At 35.8% G+C, this 25,935-nt stretch overlaps 1 protein-coding gene across 1 annotated transcript in view; it reads left to right on the top strand.

Moving 5' to 3' along the window:
* The window catches only part of LOC136030303 (ubiquitin carboxyl-terminal hydrolase 48-like), a 250,597-nt gene that overhangs the window by 27,339 nt on the left and 197,323 nt on the right, over positions 1-25,935 (top strand). The window contains exons 6-9 of the mRNA XM_065709189.1: positions 1,957-2,205; positions 6,836-6,993; positions 14,717-14,815; positions 20,687-20,886. Of these exons, the coding sequence (XP_065565261.1) occupies positions 1,957-2,205; positions 6,836-6,993; positions 14,717-14,815; positions 20,687-20,886 (706 nt within the window). The remainder of the gene's footprint in view (positions 1-1,956; positions 2,206-6,835; positions 6,994-14,716; positions 14,816-20,686; positions 20,887-25,935) is intronic.

Raw genomic sequence — 25,935 nt, 5'->3', positions numbered from 1 at the left:
TTTAAGAAGGTCTGGATTTTGCGCCTGGACTTCAGTAACTGTAATTATATCAATACGGTTCAATTTTCCTGTTACTTCTAACTCAACTAATTTTTCAAATTTCAAACTTTCGCCGTTCGTAAGGAGGAAAAAGGGAAATGATTACGTTTTTTTTCAATCTCTTTAACAACTGATTCAAATTAATGCTGGGAGTGGGGAGAACAACTCCTAAGAGTGAAATTCTATCACTCGGGGTATTGTAGGAAAGTTTCTAGTAAGGCTCAAGCTTACCACCCTCGATCGAGAGAGTACTAAACCAGATGCATCATGGTTATTGTATGTTGTTATTTTTAAGGTATGTTATTTCTAACGCACAATTAGAGAACTTCTGAAATAGGTTCTATTTATACGTAGTAATTGTCAAAATTTATATCCCCATTATCCTGTATTAAGACTGTAGTATTTGCTGCGATTATGAACATCCGTGAAACAGGTCATTGTGTAAACTTTTATTTCGTAGTGTACGGTTGACTTTCGGGTATAGAAGAAACCATGTCTTCTTGCTTCCTTTAATGGCATTAATTGTCAAAAATATAGTAAACATCGATTTCTCTATCAGCATTCAAAGTTAATTGATCTCTAAAAGTTGTTCTTCTAAGCTAGGATATTTATCTTCGACAAAATGCAGAAATTTGCAGAATCAAAAGTTCAAAGTAAGAAAAAGTTACAGAAAACACCTTTTTTTAAAACCAGTTTCAATTCCAGTTCTTAAAAGATCAAGATCTATCTATCTGCATCGGAAAGGAAAAATTCTACTCTGTCTTTAAAAAAAGTTGCCTCTTGGATATAAAAAAAAATTTGACGCGTCATAACATTCTTGGAAATTACTTCTAAATGAACGAAGCAATTTTATATTTGTGGAAATTCATGTCTTCTTGTGTACTTTTCATAATACTTCTCAATTAAAATGCAAGAGCCATCAATACAAAATTTTCAGAAAGCAGCCCGAAATATCGGAATTTAGCATGTAAGATCAAAGTTTCCAGAACTATTTCCAAGAAATATAGATGGGATACGGAATTTTATACTCTGGTTCTCAGAGAGATAATATGATGTTCTGCGGGAAGACGGCATAAAATTGTTCGATGTTTACTTTTCCTACTTGGATATCATATAAGATAAGGGACGAAAAACAGTTATTTTTCCTGGAAAGCTACTGGAAATTTCACAATCATCACTGAAACTTGTCTGTCCCGTTCAACTTGGATATCATCTAAGATAAGGGACAAAAACAGTTATTTTTTTCTGGAAAGCTACTAGAAATTTCACAATCTTCAGGAAACTTGTCTGTCCCGTTTCACGGTTCCCATTACCAGGAGAAGTTTGAATTGTATCTCGTAGCACTTTAGAGCTACACACTGCTGATCACGAAAAAAACAACAAAAAAACAGACTGCTAATAGCGGAGTGTTGCTCCGTAACCCAATAAACTAGTCTAAAGGTAAGGTTTCTGAGGTAATTTTCACAATTTGGATTACCTTGTTATTTTAATACAAAAAAAGACAGAGAAAACGGACAATTTTACATATTCTAGTAAAGAAAGAAATCATCTCGTACTTAGGTCATTATTAAGAGAAGGGGTGGATTTAATAACTTGGTCAAATCAACTAAATTATGTTGACTTATTTCCCTTATGGTACGGATCCACTGCTTGTGAAAGTGACGCCAAAAAACACAATTGAAATGGTAAATTGTCTGTTAAGTTTGAGAACAAAACTAATTTAATTTACGTGTAAAATACTGAAAAGGCAGCAGATAGATAATTCAGCTAACAAGACGCTACGAGCAATACCATACATATAATCTTTTGCATTGACGCTAATATTTTCCCGTCTGGAGGTAATGGATTTTTGTTGCCATATATTAGTGATTGCGGAGTGGGTGGCGATAATTTTGTCTTATTGCACTAATCTTTTAGGTGTCTAAGTTGTAAATCAGAATCATGCTCGAACACTCCTTTTTCTGAGTTGGATTTGAATGTTGGAGCCTCTAGCCGTCGAACTTTCGAAGAGAGTCTTGGTGAACTTCTTGGAGAGGAAGTTTTAGAAGGAGAAAATCAATATCTGTGTTGCATTTGCTGCTCTTTCCAAAATGCTGTTCGTAGGATTCGACTTGTTGAACTCCCTCCGATATTGAATTTTCAAGTTATACGTTTTGTTTATGATCGGTAAGCTGTTTTAAAATTTTGGATACATAACGACAAAAAAAAATAAATAAATCTGCTACTTATTGTAAACGCTAAAGATATTTTGCGTTAAATCTTTGAAAAGCTACGCAATTTTCAACACTAGATTACTTTCTGCATTCCCATAAACCGTGTTTGAGCTTTACTATAAGTTTCGTGGCTTAGCTCAGGTTTACAGCCATGCAAGACCAACAGGGTCTCTATTTCGAGAATAAATGAGTAGAGCCAAGATCTTTAGATAAGGGAATGCAAAAGAAATAAAAGCGGAAAAAAGAATGGCATGAGCAATATACTAATAACAAATACAATACGTAAAGTATAGGTAAATTTTGTAACTTTAAGACCTTCCCCCGGGGGCTCTGGGGGGCTATGATATTTCCAAGACATAGTTATTCGACCTTTCAACTATGCTGAACAAAAAATTTTGAACAAAATGGGGAGTGGGAAGGAGCCGATTGCCCTCTAATCTTTTTCGTCACTTAAAAGGGAACTAGAACTTTTAGTTTCCGTTTGAATGAGCCCTCTCCCGATGTTCTAGGATCACTGATTCGATACGAAAAAATAAAATATAAAAACAACAAAATTCCTTATATTTGTAGATAGGAGCTTTAAACCCATACAGTATGGATCTCGGATATGCTGAATCTAATGGTGAGATTTTCATTAAGATTCTATTACTTTAGCATTTCCCCGTTTTTGGAAAATCAGGCAAATTTTTTCAGGCTCGTAGCCTTTGATGAGTAAGACAAATCTTAATGAAGCCTTTATATTTGAAATCAACATAACAGGCTGATTAAGCAAAATTCTTTGATATACCTATTGGTATCAAAATTATCTTTTTTTTTTAGTTTTGGCTACTATTGAGCCGGGTTGCTCCTTACTTACAGTTTGTTACCACGATCTATTTGAAAAGAGGTGTATTTTCCCCCCAAAAAATAAGGTCCAAAAGTAAGGGGCTTGACCCTTTTCTTTCTAATCGGCTCGAAACTTGTATCCTTAAGTCCTTGGGTTAAGAGGACCCTAATTAACATGGAAAAGGAGTGAAAATGTTGGTTCTCCCAGAAAATTGCCGAATTTCGTTTCTTAAAACGTCTGGAATGGACTATAACCACAATTATCTAGCCAGCTTGACCCTGATGCTCCAAAAAAAAAGATTAGTCTGGACATACAAGTCTCCTAAAAGTTTTGTCCCTAAAAGGTGACAAAGTTTCTTCTGAGTGTCATAAAACTTTCAAAAATTATTGGCTGGGCTAAGTGGACGCATTTTGGTTTAGGGAGGGGGTAGGGGTCAAGTAATGGGCCAGAAACCTTGTCGTTGTTCGTTTTGAGACTTGCAACCTCAAGTTCCCAAGCCTTGAAGAACTTAATTTAAACATAAAATTCGTGTCACAGTCTCCCCAAAATATAATACGAAAAGGGTCAAAAACTCTTTTTTAGCTATTCAGTAACAAACTCTTTTTTACTGAATAGCTCAAAAATTAAGTTTTTTTTTTATCTGAACACGTTAAAACCCATCCCCTTACGTTCCCGAGCCAAGGGTTGCGTAGTCAGCCCCAAAAATTTAGCTTAGGTATATGGGCCACCTAAAATGACCCAAAAGCCTTTCTTCCGATTGACTTAAAACTTGCATCTGAAATTTTTTGGTTGAAGGGGGGGTTGTCAATTGGATCCCAATTCACAAAAAAACAAAAATATTGGTTCGTCAAAAAATTGGACCCAAAATAGGGCCAACAAGCTTTATTTTTCTGTACAGACTGAAACTTAAAACTTTAAATCCCTTGGTCAGATGAACCCTAAGGTGCAAGAAAATGTAACTCTCGGGGGAAGGTTGTTCTCTTCGAAAAAGGGACTGGAAAAGTTTTTCCCTCTAATCACCTTGAAACTTTGGGCAAGAGATACCACATATTTTTGCTGGGATTAGCAGGGGTAGGGTTTTAGAGGGCCCAGAAATAGACTGAAAACCCAAATTTCCAATTTCCTAAATCCCATTGAAACTTCAATCGACAGGCTCCTGGGCCGAGAAGAACATAATTAAAAAAATTGGGTTATGCCAATGGGAGCCCAAACAGGGCCAACGAACTTTTTTTCCGAACCCAGATATGAAAAACAACGTGTGGGTGTTACCCAATTAGTGTTTAAAGCTACACATGGATAGTGCCAGAAGTATCTGAATGAAAACTAAAAGATAAAAAAGATTGGTCGTATAGAATCTTGAAACCAGAAAATGGGTGCAATATTTATCTGTGCCTCTTCTATACCCTATCACATGAAATGGTATTTTACGTTTATGGTCAATTGTAACTTGCTTTTGAAGTATCCTTTAAATTATATTTTTGTGAATGAAAGCGTTACCATTCTCCTTCAATGCACAAATAAGTTAAAGTTACACTGCATTAATTTGAATTTCCTAACGGTGCAAAACTTAACTTGTTCCTGACTCCCAGTCCTAAGTCTTGACTACTCAAAAATGAGCAATGCTGTAAATACCTTAGACAGAACTCTATTTAACGAAAGTAAATATTTTTTTATAAAGATGAATCTTTTTAATTTGATTTTGGATGTATCGATTTGTGATGTCTGAAAAGGGACCTTAAATTGTTTTCGTCCTTGATAGACTTGAAGCTTAAAGGACGTAGACAGTACTGGATAGATCCCAGTGAGACCAATACAGTTGAGGTTTCGATGTATCAATATGGCACTTCAAAATGGGCCAGTAAATTTTGTTTTCGTCGATTGGCCCAAATTTACAGGACATGTGGGGACGGCTCCTAAAATAGACCCGAATTTGTTTTGTCTTCGATCGGCTTGTAGCTTACTGTATAAAACGAACCAAAGAGGAAAATATATTTTAAGAATATTGAATTATATCGGTTGTTGACAGCCCAAATTGGGCCAGAAAAAGTTTTTCTCTTATCAGCATGAAAATTTCAGTGTATGTGGACTGGAACAGGTTAATGAGGACAGAAAATTTTGGAAGAAAATTTTGGTTGCGTTGATCTTGAGCGCGAATAATTGTTTGTTTTTTTTCGCAGACCCGCTTGAATATTTCATGACATGTAGTTAGATCCAACGAACCTTCATTAAGATAAAAGACAAGTAAACAACTCTGGTTGCATTTATTCATAACGTCCGATGTTTATTTTTATTTTATTTCTTTTAAGACAGGAAACCAGAATTGATTAATTTAATTTAAAGAAACAAACCGTCGCAACAAAATTGAGTAGGAAAAGGCTCTTTTAATAAAATGCAGGATTAAGATACCCTTACATTTATGGCCATCTTTAGCATTATAGAAGACCAAAAATAGATTATTCAATTTCATTTCTGTTTCTTTTAGAATTCACCTATTTATCCATCGCAATACCTGTCACCCTTTTGTATGATGTGAATATTCACTTTACTATTTTTCCTTTTCAGTTTTATTAATTCCTGAACAGTGGTTTCTTTTCTTTATAAGCTTGAATTATTATATGACCTTATTTCTGCTCGTTTTACGTTTAAGTTTCCTCTCTAAAATTCTTCGGAAGAATTTTTTTCGGGTAACCTTTTTTCTAAATTATTTATTAAAAATGTCAAGTCTAACTTCTGTGTGGAGGTTGGAGTAAGAAGCTTTACCAGCTTTAAAATGATTCTTTTGATGTTAAACAACTTTGAAGATTTGTTTTGAATGGATTCATGCCACACCTGCATCGTTGCTGCTCTTGTAAAAGACAGGAGCGTCAAACAGGCCAGGTTAATAAAGATGTCTAAATCTGCAAGGAATGAGAGTCCTGGTGTTTGAATATACTATCAAAACTTAACTAGGAAATGGAGTTTTCTCTTTACGGGAAGACAACTTTCATATTCGAAACCCTGGCATCGAGGAAACTATCTTTTAGTATGGCTGTTGGAATGTTACTTAAAGTGTTTGTAGCAGGTTTTCATGATCGATAGCTAATGACTATCTAGTTGGGAGTAAAATTGTTCAGAATATTTATGGCCGTGGAAGAAATAAGAGGATGCAATAACTCACGCTGGCCTTTCTTGCATGCCTACTAGCTTGCGTGGTCCAACTTATTGTAATTACTTTTACTTGAGCATACTCGAAGTAAAGTACGAAAAATGACTTCAACTATTAAGTGAGTAGAATCAAGCCGAGCTTAATCAATCACTGCTTTGTACGTATGAAATACTATTACGTAAAAGAAATTCATGTATTTTTGTGTGTGTGGCAGCCTTGATTCCTACCATACTTTTTTTTACACAGCCTAAAAGTTGCTATCAGTGTAATCAAGAACGTTCTAGATGCCATTCATTGCTGAACAAAACTTTACCATATATGGACCAAATTTGAAAAAAATTTTCGTTTAGGATATTTGACGGTTTGAAATGTGCAACAAAAGGTAATTATCATGGTCCAACAAAAAAGAAAAAAGAAGATGTACATTTTAATAGTCAAAGTTGATTACTATTATCTGTTCATAGTTTCAAAATCCTGATGTGATAAATCCTTCGTTTTTGTTTGTTACTTAAGTTTTTTTTTGTCATCTACACTGTGTTTCAAGTGAAAAATGTATGGAAAGAAGGGCGTCTTTTACAGTTTTAATCTCAAAAGTTGTTTGTCAAATTGTAGAAATGCTGGTCACAAGAAGAAAGTGCATACCTCCTTCCAGTTTCCAGAAACTGTGGATATGACTGATTTTCTGGAAAGTTCCTCGGATCCTCTTACATACGAGTTGAGAGGTGTTCTTATGCATCAAGGCTCAAGTGCCTACTCTGGTCATTATATAGGTTGGTTCTTTTCAATAGTTTTCTTAAATATTGTTTTTTAAAGTGCAAAGTTATATTTATTTACTTTGGAGGTTCAATTGATTACGTACAAAAAAAAAACATCTGAGGGGTATTGTCAGTTTTCTTGCGATTGACCATATTCAATCGCAAGTCATGTGGGTTCATTTTTCTTTTCCATTCATTTTTCATCGCTCCAGAAATTGGAGCTTTTATGTGAGGTACTACTAGAGATGTTACTATATATTTTTTAGGGGGGGGGGGCATTTTACTGGTTTGCTTCTCATTTTACTGGACTGCTATTGTTCCTCAATAGTTAACTTAAAAACTGTATATTTCATATATTTTAACCCAAAGAAGGGTTGTTTCTTGTATTGTTTTAGCATAAAAAGTACTGGCACAGATAATTAGTCACCTAGCCAGAGTGCTTTGAGCAGTCTTCGGTAGTTTTTTGTTACTTAAATGGTATTGGACAGCAGGCTTTAAGCTTGAAGATAAATTAAGAAAAAATATCGAATATTAACATTTTTATTCTCGCGTGATTTGTTTTGTAAATTGAATCCTAGACACGATCAGCGCCATTTGTGGAATAGTTGGGATTAGTTTAGGGATTTAGTTTTGCCACAAGAAGCTTTTGTAGAACTGATTAGTCATGTAGCAGGTCATCTAGTACTGTTCATATATTGATGGATCCATTTTTGTTCTGTTTTCTTCATTTCCTGCTCACAAGTATGAAAAACCATCACATTGGAATTTTAAGAGCAAAAAGTAAATATTAAAGGATAATTTCAGGCGCAACACTTGGCGAAGAGGTGACAAACAAGGCTCCTTGTGAAGGATATGGGTTGGTCTGATTCAATATGTGTATTACTGAAGGTTGACTTTGGGGGCTTGGTTTTGTCCTGTAAATAGACATTAATATTTTTCACAGAGTATCTTTGCGGAATAGATTCAAGGAGCTGTTAACACAAGGGACAATTTCCTATAGACTCGGCATCTCAGTTTAGACTGCGATAAGATAATGAAAAGTAACTAACATTCCTTCGAAATTACTTGGAAGATGGTCGAAGAAAACCTTTAACAGAGTGGGAGGAGGAAGAGTCTTCGCCCATGTATCAGGGTGGTTAATGCTGAGACGAGTTTGCTGTGGTAGTAGTATATTGTTTCGGATACGTAGGTAATTGTTAAGACTTGTCAAGTGAGTTCCCATGTTTAATTTTTTCTTTTCTTTTTACTTAGAACGGGTTTTGTCTCCAGGAAAAAGAAAAGTCACCTAAATTGCTCAAAATTGCCAAACACAAAACAAAATTAAAAATTGCGCTAGTCAAATGGGATTTCTATGGTATAAGGGTTTCCAGGCTATTGACACTTTGTAAATTCAAATCTGAACTTTTCTCCATTTGAACTAAAAATATAATCACTAGCAATAGTAGATGATAAAAAAACGATGTAATTTATTGACTGATATTTGTAATATATGTTATTATATACTCAAGTTGTATGAGATACGAATTGTATCGAAGGCAAAATAGTGTGAAAAATTAGGGTCTTTTACAATAAATTTTTACAAATGGGAATTGAAAATCACCAGACGAGTCTCAATCGGCTTTCTATTTGAGCATTTCAATAAGTAATTTTCAAATTGGGCAATCTGACTGAGTTCATCATCTTAGTGCAAAAGAGCCGTATGGAGCATGGAATGAATTTTTACTAAGCGCTAGATCGAGCAAAAATGACGTCATTAAATCATTGCTTATGACCAAATCTTTGTATCTCCGATTATACTAAAAAAATTCTTTGGATGAAGGGAGAGGTATTTTTGAGGGGTCACAGAATCATTTTGTGCCTGAAATCATGCAGTGTGAAGTACATCATGGGCTTTGTTTTTGGTAGTAATACTAACTGAGAATCATTCCATGATTTATGTTAAAAGAAGTTGCAGTATACCTACCTTTTCACTAAAGGTTGGCTGTGACATTTCCCTGGGGGCGTTGAGGGTGGAAAACCTAGTACAAAGGCCAATGACCCTATTTGGTGCTTCAATGTTACCAAATGAAAATCCTTGTGAAATTCTGTATAAGACAGGCTGCACTATGGTCCCCTTTCTGATAAAAAGTTAGCAGCAGGATGGGTGTGGGGGGGGGTGAGGCATTGGCCAACCTAGGCTCTTCAGTAATACAAATTAAAAATGCTTGTTTAATTTGGGTTTAGAAACACACCGAATGCTTACCTTTTTGCCAAAGAGTCGAGAAATTTAGTAAGTACACGTGGTATCGTTCCTCTAACTCAGTCCCAAGCCTTAAAAAAGTGAAATCACAAATTCAGTAGAATCACGAAAAGAAACAGCTTATTAAGTAGATGGCAGCACTTACGGATCCCTGGGAAAATTCTCTTTTTTTTTGCATCTTAAGTGTTTTTCTATTTATAGAATCATGCTTTGAAAATATTTTCTTGATAGGGTAGGGCCAGGAGATTGACTATAGAAGAGGCACAGAAAAATGTTGCACCAATGGTCCATGGACTTACAGCTGGAAATTTCAAACATTTAATGGGCTTACAGTTGGAAATTTCAAACAGTTTAAGATAATGTTTTGTTGCCATATTTGGCCTCGATCTTCAGGTGAACCTAAATTTTGGCATTTTTGTGAATTAAGGCCCCCTTAGCTCAAATAATTTCAAATATAAATTTCAAGCCAATCTGAAAAAACCGCCCTGTTTTGATAGTAATTTTGTAGGTTTATGTCTCCAAATTAAAAGTTTCTTGTACAGTAGGGTCCACTTGGCTAAGGACTTGCGGTTCGAAGTTTCAAGCCGTTTGGAAAAAAAGTTTATTGACCATTTACTGGACCTCGTTTTTAGATGTACTAATATTTTTTTCTCAATTAGTTTGTAAATTGGGGCTCCCCTGCCCCAAGGACTAAGATATAAGTGTCAAGTTAATCGAAGAAGACTTTCCCTGGTCCTAGTTTCTCGGGACCCGTACCTTCAACTCTTTTTTTTTTGCACGAGTGTTCCCTTGCTCTGAAAATTACTGTTGTAAATTTGAAGTTGTTTAGAAGAGAAAGTTTCTGGCCAATTTTTGCTCTTTTTTTGGATTCAACTCTTTTTACTCTCTTTTTTCTTGTGCATTAGGGTCCTCTTGGTCCAAACACTTAAAGAAGTAAATTTTGAGCCGAGTACAAAAAAATTATGTTGCTCCGTCTTTTAGGGTAGGCCCTACCGTGGCCCCAAATTAGTTTTTTTCTCTCTTTTACATTAGGCTCCTCTTGGTTCCGGGACTTACGGTTGTAACTTTCAAACTAGAGCCCTCCTCTCTGCCCACAGAATGTTTGGTACACTTTGCCCTGGCACCGATTCTTAAAAGTTTCAAGCCAACTGGGAAAGCCTTTTGAAAGGGTAAAATCAAATTGAAAGTCACAAATGTAATTAGTCTAATGAATTTTTCTTTCTTTCATGCAATCTTGATTATGATCATGGTTTTCTTTCATGTTGTTGCGTTTTATGGCACTTGGTATTAACCAAATGACATAGCAATTGCAAATTCTGTTGGTCTGTCAGTCCCGGTTTTGCTACTTTAGGCACTTCCAGGTAAGCTAGGACGATGAAATTTGGCAGGCGTATCAGGGACCGGACCAGCTTAAATTAGAAATAGTCGTTTTCCCGATTTGACCATCTGGGGGGGGGAAGTGGGGGGCCAGTTAATTCTGAAAAATTAGAAAAAATGAGGTATTTTTAACTTACGAATGGGTGATCGGATCCCAATGAAATTTGATGTTTAGAAGGATATCGTGTCTCAGAGCTTTTATTTTAAATCCTGACCGGACCTGGTGACATTAGGGGGGGGGGGAGAGTTGGGACGGGAAATAATAAAATCTTGGAAAACACTTAGAGTGGAGGGATCAGGATGAAACTTGATGGGAAAAATAAGCACAAGTCCTAGATACATGATTGACATAACTGGAACGGATCCGCTATTTTTGGGGTAGTTGAGGGGGGGAGTAATTCTGAAAAACTAGAAAAAATAAGGTGTTTTTAACTTACGAACGGGTGATCGGATCTCAATGAAATTCGATATTTGGAAGGATATCGTGTCTCAGAGCTCTTATTTTAAATCTCGACCGGATCTGGTGATATTGGGGGGGATTTGGGAGGGGGAAACCTAAAATCTTGGGAAACACTTAGAGTGGAGGGATCGCGTAAAACTTGGTGGGAAAAATAAGCACAAGTCCTAGATACATTATTGATATAACCGGAACGGGTCCGTTCTCTTTGGGTTAGTTGGGGTGGGGATGTTAATTCTGAAAAATTAGAAAAAATGAGGTACTTTTAACTTACGAATGGGTGATCGGATCTCAATGAAATTTAAAATTTAGAAGAATATTGTGTCTCAAAGCTCTTATTGTAAATTCTGAACGGATCTGGTGACATTGGGGGGAGTTTGGGGTGGGGGAACCTAAAATCACGGAAAACGCTTAGATTGGAGGGGTCGGGATGAAAATTTGTGGGAAAAATAAGCAGAAGTCTTAGATACGTGATTTTCATAATTGGAACGGATCCGCTCTATTGGGGGGGGGGGGGGGGTACTTATGAAAAATTAGAAGAAATGACGTATTTTTAACTTACGAAGGAGTGATCGGATCTTCATGAAACTTCATATTTGGAAGGACCTCGTAACTCAGATCTCTTATTATAAATCTCAACCGCATCTAGCGTCATTGGGCGGGGGGGGGGACCAGAAATCTTCGAAAATACTTAAAGCGGAGAGATCAGGATGAAACTAGATGGGAAGAATAAAAACCTGTCTAAGATACGTGACTGACATTACCGGACCGGATCTGCTCTCTTTGGTGGAGTTGGGGGGGGGGAGGGTACTTTCGAAAATTGAGGTATTTGTAACTTACGAAAGTGTGACCAGATCTTAATGAAATTTGATATTTAGAAGGATCTTGTGCTTTAAAGCTTTAATTTTAAATTCCGACCAGATCCTGTGACATTGGGGGGAGTTGGAGGGGGAAACCGGAATTCTTGGAAAGCGAGAAAATTGGGGTATTTTTATCTTACGAATAGGTGATCAGATCTTAATGAAATTTGATATTTAGAAGGAATTCATGTCTCAGAACTCTTATTTCAAATCCCGACCCGTTCTTTTGTCATTGGGGGAGTTGGGGGGGGGGTCTTGGAAAACACTTGGTGTGGAGGAATCGGGATGAAGCTTGGTGGATAGAATAAGCAAATGCCCTTGATACGTGATTGACGTAACCGTAACTGGATTCGCTTTCTTTGGGGGAGTTGGAGGGAGGGGTTCAGTGATTTGGCGAGTTTGGTGTTTCTGGACGCGCTGAGACGATGAAAATTGGTAGGTGTGTCAGAGAGCTGCACAAATTGACTTGACAAAGTCGTTTTCCCAGATTCGACCATCTGGGGGCTAAAGGGAGAAGAAAAATTAGAAAAAACTAGGTATTTATAACTTACGAGTGGGTGATCGGATCTTAATGAATTTTGATATTTAGAAGGACATCGTGACTCAGAGCTATTATTTTAAATCCTGACCGGCATTAAGCCTCTCATTTTCCTTTTAAATCAATTTATTGATTCTTAGAATTTTGTTAGAGCTCATGCCATATGAGCTCTTAGCTCTTGTTTGATAAATAAAACCACACTTTTCAAAATACTTGGGGTTCTCAGTAAAGCGCAAATGACATTCAAGCCTTTGAGAAGTTGTCTGAGGGGGAATATATACACTCTTATTTTTATGGCACCAAGTGACATATAGCGATCGCAAATTCTGTTGGTCGGTCTGTCTGTCCCGGTTTTGCTAGTTTAGGCACTTCCAGGTAAGCTAGGATGATGAAATTTGGCAGGAGTATCAGGAACCAGACTAGATTAAATTAGAAATTTTCCCCGATTTAACCATCTGGGGGGGGGGGAGTTGGGGGGGGGGCGACCGAAATTAGAGAAAATGAGGTATTTTAACCTACGAACGGATGATCGGATCTTAATGAAATTTGATATTTAGAAGGATATCGTGTCTTAGAGCTCTTATTTGAAATCCCGATTGGATCCGGTGACATTGGGGGAAGTTTGGGGGGACCTAAAATCTCGGAAAATGATTAGAGTGGAGGGATCGGGATTAAAACTTGGGGTGGAAAAAATAAGCAAAAGTCCTATATATATGACTGAAATAACCTTAACGGATCCACTCTATTTGGAGTTGGGGGGGGGGGGGTAATTCTGAAAAATTAGAAAAAATGAGATATATTTGACTTACGAAGGAGTGATCGGATCTTAATGAAATTTTTTATTTAGAAGGATCTCGTAACTCAAATCTCTTATTTGAAATCCCCACTGCATCCAGAGTCATTGGGGGGGGGGGGGAAAGGGGACTGGAAATCTTGGTAAACACAAAGTGGAGAGAAAAGGATGAACCTTGGTGGGAAGAGTAAAAACAAGTCCAAGATACGTGACTGAGATAACCGGACCTGATCCACTCTCTTTTTGTGGAGTTGGGAGGGGGGGGGTACTGTTGAAAAAATTGAAAAAATGAGGTATTTGTAACTTACGAACAGGTGACCAGATCTTAATAAAATTTGATATTTAAAAGGAAGTCATGTCTCAGAGCTCTTATTTCAAATCCCAACCAGATCTGTTGACATTGGGAGGAGTTGGAGGGGGAAATCGGAAATCTTGGAAAACGCTTAGAGTGGAGAAATCGGGATAAGTAGAGTAACCAAATGTCGTAGATACGTGATTGACTTAACCGTATTGGATCCGCTCTCTTTGAAGGAGTTAGGGGGTGGGGTTCAGTGCTTTGGCGTATTTGCTGCTTCTGAACGTGCTAGGACGGTGAAAATTGGTAGGCGTGTCAGGGGGCTGCACAAATTGAATTGATAAGATCGTTTTCCTTAATTCGTTCATCTGGGGGCTTAAGGGAGAGGAAAAATTAGAAAAATTGATGTATTTGAGTGGGTGATCGGATCTTAATGAATTTTGATATTTAGAAGGACCTCATGACTCAGAGCTCTTATTTTAACTTCCGACCGGTAGTAAGCCTCTGATTTTCCTTTTCAATCAATCTTTTGATTCTCAAAAGATTCTCAAAAGATTTTGAGTCATATGAGAATTTTGCTAGAGCTCATATGACTCATGGCTCTTCCGGCCTCGTCACAAGTACCATATGAGCTCTTAGCTCTTGTTAAACTCTGCTTTGTGATTTTTGTGTTGTAAATGATGTTAGGACAAATCCAAACACAATGCCCGAAATAGTCAAAATAAATTTTTTTTCAGTGAATCGCAAATGACACTGGCATTTAGGAGGCGGTATCCCTATCATTATTTGTTGCAATTTTTGCTTGTTTTTTGTTTGGCTTTATTATCCATTTTATTTCTGTTAATCTTAGGATTTACTTATTCATCCATAGGAATATCTGGTAATTTCTGTTAGTTTCAGGTTTCATAAAAATCTCTGTTTTAAGCTCGAGTTATTATATGACTTTATTTTTACTCGTTTTAGGTTTGAATATGGATCTGTGCTGTTCTTTATAAAATCCATTATTTTTTAATTATTTATGTTTTTAGCTATTTTTTTTCAAAAGATGGGTATTTTAGTAGAAACTGGACGAGGTTGGTGAGATTCATGAAAGAGGAAACATCTTAAGTATGGGACTGGATCCCATTAATTATAAATTGTAGAAATCTATTTTTGAATTCTCTTCTTTATGCTTTCTAGCACATATTTATGACAAGGAGAGTAAACATTGGTATGAGTTTGACGACGAAGTAGTTCAAAAAGTTGAAGGGAAAAGGTTGATTTTCGGAAATGATGACAGTGAGTATTCCTTTTTAATAATTTAAATTTTTGGTCTTAAATCTAAATTGAATTTTTAAGGAGATAGAGAGGTATAGGGAAGCCTTATTTCGATAGAAAAGTTAACAAAGGAGTCGCTGAAAAAGCCTTAAGAGTGAACAGATTGCGTGAATCATTGGTTGGAAAATGAGAAGGCCTTGTATCCTCTCACAGCGTTGAGTGGTGAGACTACTGTAGGTTGCTGGAGTGTCCTCAGAATTGCCTTACTAATATAAGATATTGGTAGATAGTTTTAAACCATTGTTGTTTTTTTTTTATTGTACCTCTTTTCTCTTCTTTTTTTGCACCTGGTGTTGAAACACTTTTATAAATTAAGTTGAGATGTTCTTTATTCTTTTTTCTTTTCTGATCTGTTCTTTTTGTTTACTTGCAAATTATAAATTTAATTACCTTTAATGCCAATTCGTTCAATTTTTGCTCTGCCTTGTGTCTTAAAAAAAAGTAATAGTAAAAAAAAAAATGTGGTACTCTAAATCAGGTAATGCCTACTAGTAGCGCCACATACCCTTTTTGGTACGATAAAACATTTATGGGATACTTTTGTGAACGATTTTCTTAAGATAATGTAATATGGAACATTTTTACTCTAAAAGAGGTGCAAGATCACATAACGATTAAAAGGGGAGTGAACCGGGACAACCTGCTCTGTTTATTTGTTTGACCACGAGATGGGCGTTAGAAGAGGAATGATAGGGTGGAACCTAACCCCTAGAGTATTTAGGTTCCAATCAGCTATCGAAGGATTTTCTGTTTATCGGGCTAGAAAACCCGATGAGCAGTCATACATTTTACCTAATTGTTTTTGGGGTAGGAAGACACTCCTTTGTGTAATTGAAGTTTTCCTTCGACTGATACAGGAGTCTGGAGAGTGGACATCCTTCTTCAGATTAAGTTTACTGCGTGATCTGGTTTTAGTCTTTGCAAAATAAAGCAGTGGCTTTTCTGCTTTGTGAAAGGACCGAAGATAAAAATCTGGATCTGACGCACGACTTTAGGGCTGGAAAGAAATAAAGACTTGTGTCAGAAAGTGGGAACAGATCGAGGGACAAGAACGCTCTAAGGAAACTTGCAGAGAGGCAAGTAGCCAAAGGAACCGTAGTAGGGACTAACCTTATAGAAAAAGTTTTGGGATAGGGCCTTTTATAGCTACAGTAGCCGGTCTTGGTAGACATACCAAGATAGTCGTCAAAATAGTAGTTAAGGAGTAGTCTTGGTCAGAACACCATTTGCTGGAGTAGTTGGACTGGATGTATTCATGGTAGAAAATGCCCTAAGAGAAACTGTCATAGTAGGAGTGGTTACAGTAGTGGGACTGAGTATTTTCTGCAAACCTAAAATTTCAGTTTGCTAGATTGCAATGTGTGAAGCTATATTTCCTCAAGTTGTAACTTAGTTTATGAATGTAGTGTATCTATTATTTCGACTAATTTCGTATGGTTAGTCTTTAGTCATTCATGCCATCCCCTAAATAATCCCTGAATGACCATGAGTCAATAGGGGCACAATATATACACATCATAGTCCTTGCGTATACTGTGTATAAACATCGGAATTTCAGGAGAAGAAAGGAAGTAAATTTTGGACTTTTCTGTTTATTATGAAAATAAATGATGGATGGGAATCTTTTCAAAAGTTTTTAAGTTAGAAAGGTGATTAGAAAAGGAAGATGATTTGTAAGGAGCGAAACGCAACTTATACCAGTATATATAAAATAGGTTATTTTTTGTAATATCTTTTAAATAAGGCTCGGGAGTTTTGACGGAAGGGAAGGGGAGGGGGGAGTTAGATTATTGGACACAACTTTAAAAATTACACATGTAAGAAACATAGCTAGATTTTGCATTTTGGTTTTGACTCACAAAAGGTATATTATGCCACCTCTCTACTAAAATACAACTACGGTTGTCTTTGTTTCATTAATCTAGTTTAAGCACATCATGCCATTCCTGGATGTACATTTTTTAGTTATTTGATCGTTGATGATTATAGCTATCTTAAAGTTTTGTTCCTATGCCGTTTTGGCCATTGAATGCTTCTTACTTCTCTGGGTGCCTGTTAATACTGATGTCGTTTTTTGTATAAGAAATATCACTCCCGTGGGAGCCGACATCATCTCTGGGTGCCTTCAAAATACTTTGATATTGCAAAGCTATTTTTAAGTTTTGACTGGTTACTCATTTTTTGGGTGGGGGGGGGGGGGTAATTTGTTCATTCATAGTGATTTCTGTCTCTTTTAAGTTCGATTTATTACATGACTTTATTTCTGCTCGTTTCAAGTTTTTTATATCGCTCTTTAACGTCTTTTTGATTCTTTTGGAAAACGTTTTTATTCAGTTTAAATTCTGCTCGCTTTCAAGGTGGCTTTGTCTTTTATCTAAAATTATTCACGGAAATAAATTTCAAAAGTTTTTTACGGAAGTAAAATGGCGCCTCGAGCCTCTTTTCGGACATTGCGGATACGCTTTTTCGATAATCAGGGTACTATCACTGTCTTTAAATTTGCCTTGTTACTTTACTATGCATAGATTTTTAACTCTATAGTGCTCCTAGCGCGAAACCTAGATGAAATCGGAGACAAAACGTTTTGATCGCCTCCTCCATTTCAAAATTTGGAAGTCTACTTGTCCACCCCAATCCCCCCCCCTTCCCCCCTGTTCACGTTATTTTGCGAATGAACCATTTTGATAACCTGGGGACATATTGTATGCTATGATTTATTTCCTTACTATTTTAATGTAAAAAAGTTCTTCATTTACCTAAGCAATTTCTAGTTGACTGCAAAATGCTTAGGTCAGTGAGCCCTAAGTATGCCAATCTTTTTCAGTACCGATATTACCCGAACTGGGTATTGTGACGTCATAGTTGCAGCGTCAAGAGCGCCACATAGCAAGTGCGTAGTGTGTTATGTTGAAGAATTCACCCTTAAAAATAAATATTTATTGGAAATAGGTCTCCTTGGCTAAATTACTACATATATTTACAATTAATATTCGTGAGTGCTTGCCACTTAAAATCGTGAATACTAATAGTGTCGTATCATGGGACATAGTTTGAAAGATGTTGGTCTAATATATTTATAACACCAACTATATCCTACTTTGAAGACTTGAGCAGTCAATTTTATTAAACATTCAAACCAGGACTGTTCTTAACGAAACCTATTTGTCTTTCTTAAGAGTTAGTTTTTGTAAAAATTCTTAAATGGAAAGATATAGACTTTTTGGGAGCGAGATAGTCTTGATTTTAGATAAAGAAAGTTACGCTGAATAGCAATTTTTATTAATATTTCCAGTAAAAATCGTTGTATCTGATTTCAAACTTGAATTATATTGCTCGTTCTTTCCAATCCAATAATTGCAGTTAAATTAGCTTGGTAATGAAACAGTTTAAAAATACCCATTAAAGGTATTCTCTGTTTAGTGTGCATTAAAAAGGTAAAATCTTCATTTATGTCTAAAGCTCTGCGTAACTCCTGTTTAATAGCTATGAAACGAAACAGGGACTGTAAATTTTTAGGAGATCATAATTATTATCTTGCTAGCAAGATGGAGCAAAAAATAGTATGAATCAAACTTTTTTTTTAGAATGATTAAATAAGCTGAGGCTAAACGAAATGGTTTAGAGGAGGGTAAAAGGAATTTAGATCATTTTACATTAAGATTCTCTTTCTTTCTTTTTTGGAAAATAGTATTTCAACAATCCTGCAAAATGGCTATCTTGGTTTACTTATGTTGCCACTTTGTCCTTGGTTTAATAATGGATCAGCTAGGTATTGCCGGGTCTACTGCTCCCATTTTTATCAACAAAATGAATTGAATTTCTTATTATTGTATATTTGTGAGTTATTGTCACGATCTGACATAATTTAGATGAAATTAAAAAAAGCAGAATCGTAAAAATAGCTAGTCAATTTGATAGCAGAAAAAATCCCTGTAGTTCTCATTGTTTTGGATTGAAATTTTGAGATAGGTGCTTTATTTAGAATATTCGACAGGCCTAATAGATATGCCTCCGTTTTCGTTCGCTAGGACAAGATTTCTCAGTTTCCTGATGCTATACTCTTGAAACGACATGCGTACTTGAGTACATAAAAAAGGGCCTGTGCTGCCGAGTTTTCAAAATCGGATATCAGGAATGTCTCGAGGATGACTTGGGTAATTGAATTGAGAAAGCGTGGGGGGGGGGAATATCTCAAGTTTTGACTTGGGTAAGGGAGAAACGAATTTTGTTCTTTTTTGTGTGTGTGTGGGGGGGGGGAGGAGGAATTATGTTGTATCCTATCTGCTTAAACTTTTTTTGCACTTTAAGTGACTGTGAATCTATTCACAGTTGAGTAGTGAGGTAAATCGGAAGACACTATATGTTGCCAGGTTATCCAAGTAGCGTATCTGCAAAATTTTGAGAATGGCTTGGGAAAATCAATTCGAGACTTTTAGGGAGTGTGGAATGCGAACCTGGAGTTCTGATTTGAAAAGAAGGGGGGTAAAGATAAACCAAAATATGCTCCATGTATCCAAGTTGTCAAAATTATGTTTCTGCAATTTCATGGGAACGCCTTGGGTGACCGTGTACTAACGTTCAGAGTATTTGAATGGAGGAATGGGACTCCAAATTGTGTGCTTGGAACAAGGGGATAAGGGATAAAAAACTTTGTTTCATTAACCTAAAAGTTTTTGCACTAAATCTCTTTGATAACATAGAATCTATTTACGTAGCAAGGTACACCAGAAGACACTATTTGTATCTAGGATGTCAAAATATCTTAATTATATCAAGGACGACTGCATGGGGACCTAGTTGAAGCTTTCAATTGAAACTTGAAATTTGACCGTGGGGGGGGGGATGACTAAAAATGTTTTGTCTTCTATCCAACGAAAAGTTTTACGTTATTACTACTTCGGGACTTTTTTTTTCAGGTCAAGTAGCAAAGTATATCGAAAGGCATTTTGCGTATTCAGGCTGTCAAAGAAACCTATCTTTAGCGTCTCATCAACGCTTTTGGAATCAATTTAAAACTTCCAGGTAGTGACAAGGGGGGGAGGGTAAGGGATATTCAAAACTTGCCATCGGTTAGGAATGAGGGGGCTATTTTCCTCGGAAATATTGGTTTGCACACAAATTGCTTGTCGAAATATGATTTGGGTATTAATGTTTTCGCAAAGAACAACTGCACTGTTCGAAATACCTATCGTCATTATTGCAGACGAAATTTAAGCCTTTTAAAGGGTTTAAGAGGGAAAGGATAGCCTCTTTATCATTTGTGGAGTGCTTATTTGTAAACCCTTGATATTGTTATTTGGTGTCTGCTGCAGTTGATGCTATGGCAAATTAAAAAAGACATTGATGGAAATGTCAATTGTTTTCAATTAAGTACAAACGATTTTTTAGCCTTTTAGACAGTTTGATAAGGCCGTAGCCGCACTTTTACTTGTGGTGATATCTGTTCCTTTCAAGTTTAACTTAACTGTTTATCAAATTTTCGCTCATTCTAGGTTTCATCTGTTCACCCGTTATATTATATGCCATTTAAAGTTTTGTATGATTTTTCATTTTAGTATCTGTTTGACATAGGGTTCATGTACTCGTTCATAGTAATTTCTGCTCTTCCGCTTATTATATGACACTATGTCTGCTTGTATTAGGTTTTAATGCTGCTCGTTACTTTTCTTGAAAAAAATATTTTTTTTAAACACAGTTTTCAAGTAACTTTTTTCAGAAGTAGTGTGAAGCTAAGTGAAAAAAAGGGAAGTTTGTCATGATAAGAAATTAGATATAATAGCTTCGTTTTGTCAAAGCTGGTGATATCAGTTCGATTTATTTAAATTTTTTTAGGAAGCGAATCAAGACCAAAAGGAGAAAAGAAGCCCAAGTTGCCAAAAGGATGCTATTCTTCAACAAAAGCATATATGCTTTCTTACTGTAGAAAATCTGAACAGTCGGTTGTTCCTGAAGCTATAACTAATCTGGAATCATTGCCTGAGTGGTTAAAGTCAGCTATTGCCAGGGAAAATGAAGAATTAAGAAAATCCACCGTACGTATAATTTTTTTTTTTTTTTTTTTAATCCTCTTGTTCCCATGCAGCTTTTTTGTTTTTAAAAGAGAATAAGCGAATCCGATGAAAAATTGGATCTTCTTATCAATATCCACTTTAACGATTCTGAACTTAAAATTCAAAAGCTGACCACAGGAGCTGGCAAGCTCTTATTGGAAGATGAACAGGTTTTTGAAAGCGGTTGGACAAACAAGCCCTACTTACAAGTTGTTTTCACTTTACTGTTTGTTTTTGACTCTAGATTGCAATCAAATATAAAAAGCACAAGTTTTTTCAGCTCAAAGTAAGGAGCAACAATAAAACTTAAAACAAATAGAAATTATTCTGTATATGAGGGGGCCACCCCTTCCTCAACCCTAAATCTTTACGCTAAAGTCTTAAAGTTCTTTATAAATAATTATAATTCAAATTCTACTGCCCTTGTGTGTCAGCAGTCAACTTTTTCAGTTAAAAAACTTCTTTTATATTTAGTGTCTGACCATTTTTCAAATCATAAACGGAAATCCCCTTCCCTCTTGCCGTTTAAAATTTCCCCTGGAAAATCCCCCATTTCCGGAACCTTTGCAAATACATTCCCCTCCTACAGAATATTCCCCCTCCTCCGTAAAATTCCATATATCTCCAAAATAACAAGTACTGTCTGTGAACACTGGGCAAATTGTTTAACCTGTAGCCTCTTCCCCAGGGGCTCTTGGGAGGGGGGTATTGTCATACCTAAAGGCATAGCTGTTGGACTTTTCAACTATGCTGAATCAGGTGACCACCTCAATATTTTGATGGGAGGCCTGGAGAAAAATGAGTGTGGGAGGGGGGCTAGCTAACCACTAATCTTTTTGATCACTTAAATGGGCACTAAAACTTTTGATTTCCGTTTGAAAGAGCCATCTCTCTCAATCTTTCAGAACCATTGGTTCGATACAATCACCCCCGAAGAAAAAAACAACAGACACATATCTGGAAAAAAAGATAAACATTATTGTACATATGAGCTTGAAACCTCTGTGGAAGGTATCTCTGTTTTGCTCAGTCTGATGGTGGGATTTTCATTGAGATTACTTGACTTTTTTGGTTTTTTACCCTCTTTTTTCAAAATAAGGTAAATTTTCTCGTCCTCATTGTTTTTGATGGGTAACATTAAACTTAATAAGTTTTTCATTAAATCATCATAAAAAGCCAATCATTTTGATGAATCAATTGTTATCAAAATTATGTTTTTTAAAGTTTCGGTACTATTGGGCCGAGTCGCTTCCTACTTACAGAAAACCCTCCCTTAAGAACGTACCTATTTCAGATCTTGGTATATAAGTAAGCCTCCATAAGCCTTGCAGGATATAATAATAATAATATATTAACTATAATTCATAAATAATTTATTTATGTTCAACCAATTATAAAAAGCAGAGTAAAAAGAGAAAAGAAAGAAAACAGAACAGAAGGCAAAATTAACTATACCAATCGAATGGGCGAAAAAAAAAAATCAACCAGTTAATTTTATGGTCCTAGCTTTTCAGTAGCTGTTGTTGAAATTTTATCTTGAAATGTTACAGGCTTACTTTTTATATTTGATGCTTTATGATTAGTGAGTAGTTCTTAGTTTCGATTAGATGACGGGAAAATAATACCGCCAATAAAATAATACGTAAAAAATAATGCAGTAAAAATAATACAGTAAAATAATGGTAAATTCTTGATTTGGCTCAGAAGTCGTGTGGCAAGATGTGGCTAATTTTTTAATCTTCGTTTTCAGTGCACTTGTTAAGAAACTTTGAAATCCTAACTGTTAGTTGGGATTTCATAAATGAAGATGGCAAAAACCGTTCATGCCAACGAATATTGTATAGACTGTAAATTCTGAAACAATACCTGTCAGCTAAAAATCCACAAATTAAAGTAGAAGTAAATTACCGTAAGCACCGTCTCGAATTACCGTCTGGAAGGAAGAAAAGGGTTTCCTCTCCCTGTCCTCTCAGTTTTGTAGAACAAAAAAAAATAAGAATTGTTAGTGGTTCACCAAAGATTAAAAATAACATCCGAGAAAGATCACCTTTTACATTGTGTCTTCTGTGAAAATGCTAACGCCACAAATAAAGCTAGTTCCTAGCTAATATAAATATATAAACTTTAATTTTATAAACTTATTTTTAAACTTATATAAACTTTAATTTTAATTATCCTCATTTATCATGTCTGTAATTCTTAAGCCAGAATACGGATTTGAATGTTAAAATGCTAGATAGTTTTTCATGGTATTTACAATTTTGAAGGTGAATTCTTCAGTCGTGCACAGTAATAATGACAGGGGAAAATCATTATTACAAATATTTCATTTGTAGCAATATTAAAAATTTAAATTCTGGCCTTGATTTGTAGCTATAGCTCTTGAAACAGAATTTTTACGTTTCGGCTCGTCTTAATTTGGTATAAAAAGGGTCTTAAGAGGTGCACGCCTTTGGAAGCTTGTGCACAAATTGCAAGCTTCACCTTCTCTTAATTCTTATAAGAGAAGATTAGAAGACCACATCATCCATTCTTTACTATTTTTCTCCTTTCAATTCATCTTGTCTTTGGAATATAGATTCTAATGGAATGGATGGAATCTAATGGAATATAGATTCTAATTACCTTTAACAACCATTTATTTGGGTTTATCATTTTAAATTATATCTGTCTAATTTTCTTTTAAAAGAATCAACAGATGGGTTCTTAGGTAGAGCCTTTCTCAGGAGACGTGTCCAAAAAGATATAGTGTTTTACAAAGCTGTTCTTCAATTAAATAGTGCAGAGAGTCTTCTCTTGTAGGTTTTCCGGCAGTGCCATCTAGTTGATGTAATTCGATTAATGAAACCTATGCTTTTCTCTTCTTCCGATCCAACAGCTATTATTGAATCTTTAACCTGGTAATACTTCAAGGCTGAGATGAATAAGAAAATGGTACGGCATTGTACTTTAGCATTATTAGTGCCACTTTTTTAAAGCTATTGCCCAAAACAATTGATGCTTATCATCATTACTTGTCAATAAAGAGAAGTGTAGTGAAGATGGGACTTAAGGCAACATCAAAATGTTTTTCGTGTATTTGGACTAAAATGTCTGTTCTAGACATTTCACTAAAATTCAGGTCTGTTCTATGAGTATTTATGGTGAGAACATGAGCCGAACATTGCCATGGCTGAATATTTTAATAAAGAAAGGGAGAAACACTAGTCATCAAAGATATTACGGAATTCCAAATTGCGATATAGGTAGATAGATATCTGTTGCTACAAAAACCTCTTTGGGCCATGGTAAAAAACAAAACAATCCAACAAACGCTTACGGACATAGTAGAAATATACCTAACAATAACGATACCGTAATATAATAATAACACGGCAATAACGATAGCAATAATAAAAACACGCTTTATGTTGTTTTTTTTAAGACACATAATACCTCAGTAACACACAATTCTCATGCACAATAATAATAATATTATTATTGGACGATATATTGCTAGTCCTGACCATCAAAACTATGCTAAAGTCGAACCAAATGTTTTTTTCCAGCAACGTGCTATTTTAAATTGTTATGCCTATATTTAACATTTTTTCGTCACATAATTAGTAGTTATATCACCAATTGTAGAAGCTTAATAATTCTTTCAAATATGGTGGTTGCGAATTTAGAGATAAATTACCAAAATTATGAACATGATTTTTGAAAAAGGGAAGTTCTTAGAAATTGTATGAAAAATTAGTTAAGCCCCGTGAGAAAGAATGAATGTTGTAATTACAATGGCATTAGCTTGATTTCTGTAGGAAGCAAATTACTTAGCATGATGATACTTTTTAGACCAAGAGATGATGTAGAAAAAGTACGACGTATTCATAATGAAATGAATATAAAATCAATATGCGGTACCAATCTCCTCAAAAAATCCTTGGCGTGTAAAGGGGGAAGCTCCTAGAGGAAATTAGTGTTGTTTTAGGAAGACAATTGTCCACCATTAAATTTATAAATGAAAAGTCTCTTAATGCTCAGACCCCTTTGTAAGGTTGCATTACATAAAAGTTTCGCTGCAACCATGAGGTTGCATAAAGTTCGCTACAACCATGAAAAGCTATTGGGAAAAACTTATCTTTGTATTATAGCACATACATTAAAGTTTTTTGTGCTATGTACAAGAATAATGTTGCTGCCCTCAAGTTAGGAAGTAAGGTTAGTAGTTGGTTCAGTGTGGAGCTAGTACAAAAGCAGGTTTGTGTCCAGTTTCTGTTTATATTGGTTGCTTTGATGGACTTTGTTTTAACGAAAACAGTGAAGGCAATAGAAGAAAACTGTATAAAATGGAAAGGTAAAACTCTCCTAGAGTTTTAGAGTGCAGAGGACTTGGGTGTTGTAGATATATTTTTATTGCATTTTTGGAGGTTTTGAGGGTCTAGGTCGCAAGAATATGTCTGAAAATTAATGTTAAAAAGAATAAGTTGCTTAGACCAGGAATAAATGAGGATAAAGTGGTGATGTTAAGTAACGGAAAAGTTGACCACATAAAAGGTTTCATTTACCTGAGTAGTATTATTAGTAAAGGCGGTGAATGCAGCGAATATTTAAAAAAGTATAATGGCCAAGATATAGGTCTTTTTGTTCGCAGTTGAAAAAAAATTTGGAAGAAATGAAGATCAATGGCGATTAAATCAGAATCAAGTCTAAGCTTGGATTTAGATATGATATTGGAAGCTGCACTCATGCAGGGAGGTATCATCATTAGGATGATACCCCCCCCCCACAGCCCTCACCGCACGGGCTGTAAGTTATGCCCCGAGGGCATATAAGGTTTTATTAAAAGGGTGGTCGTAAAAACTCCGGAATGGGCTCATTTGATTTGAAATAAGATGTTCTATTGCCCTTTTTGTAAGTCAGAGTTATCAGAGGGCAGCCCCTCCCCCACGTCGTTTTTTTCTGCAAATGCATCCGATACAAATTTTGAGATAGCTATTTGTTAAAAAATAGTTCAAAGATCATATAATAAGGCCTTGGGGGTTGGCAGAG

Source organism: Artemia franciscana, chromosome 8 (assembly GCF_032884065.1).
Source record: "Artemia franciscana chromosome 8, ASM3288406v1, whole genome shotgun sequence".
In the NCBI taxonomy this organism is placed as follows: Eukaryota; Metazoa; Arthropoda; class Branchiopoda; order Anostraca; family Artemiidae; genus Artemia; species Artemia franciscana.
This window is presented reverse-complemented; position numbering and strand designations above follow the sequence as displayed.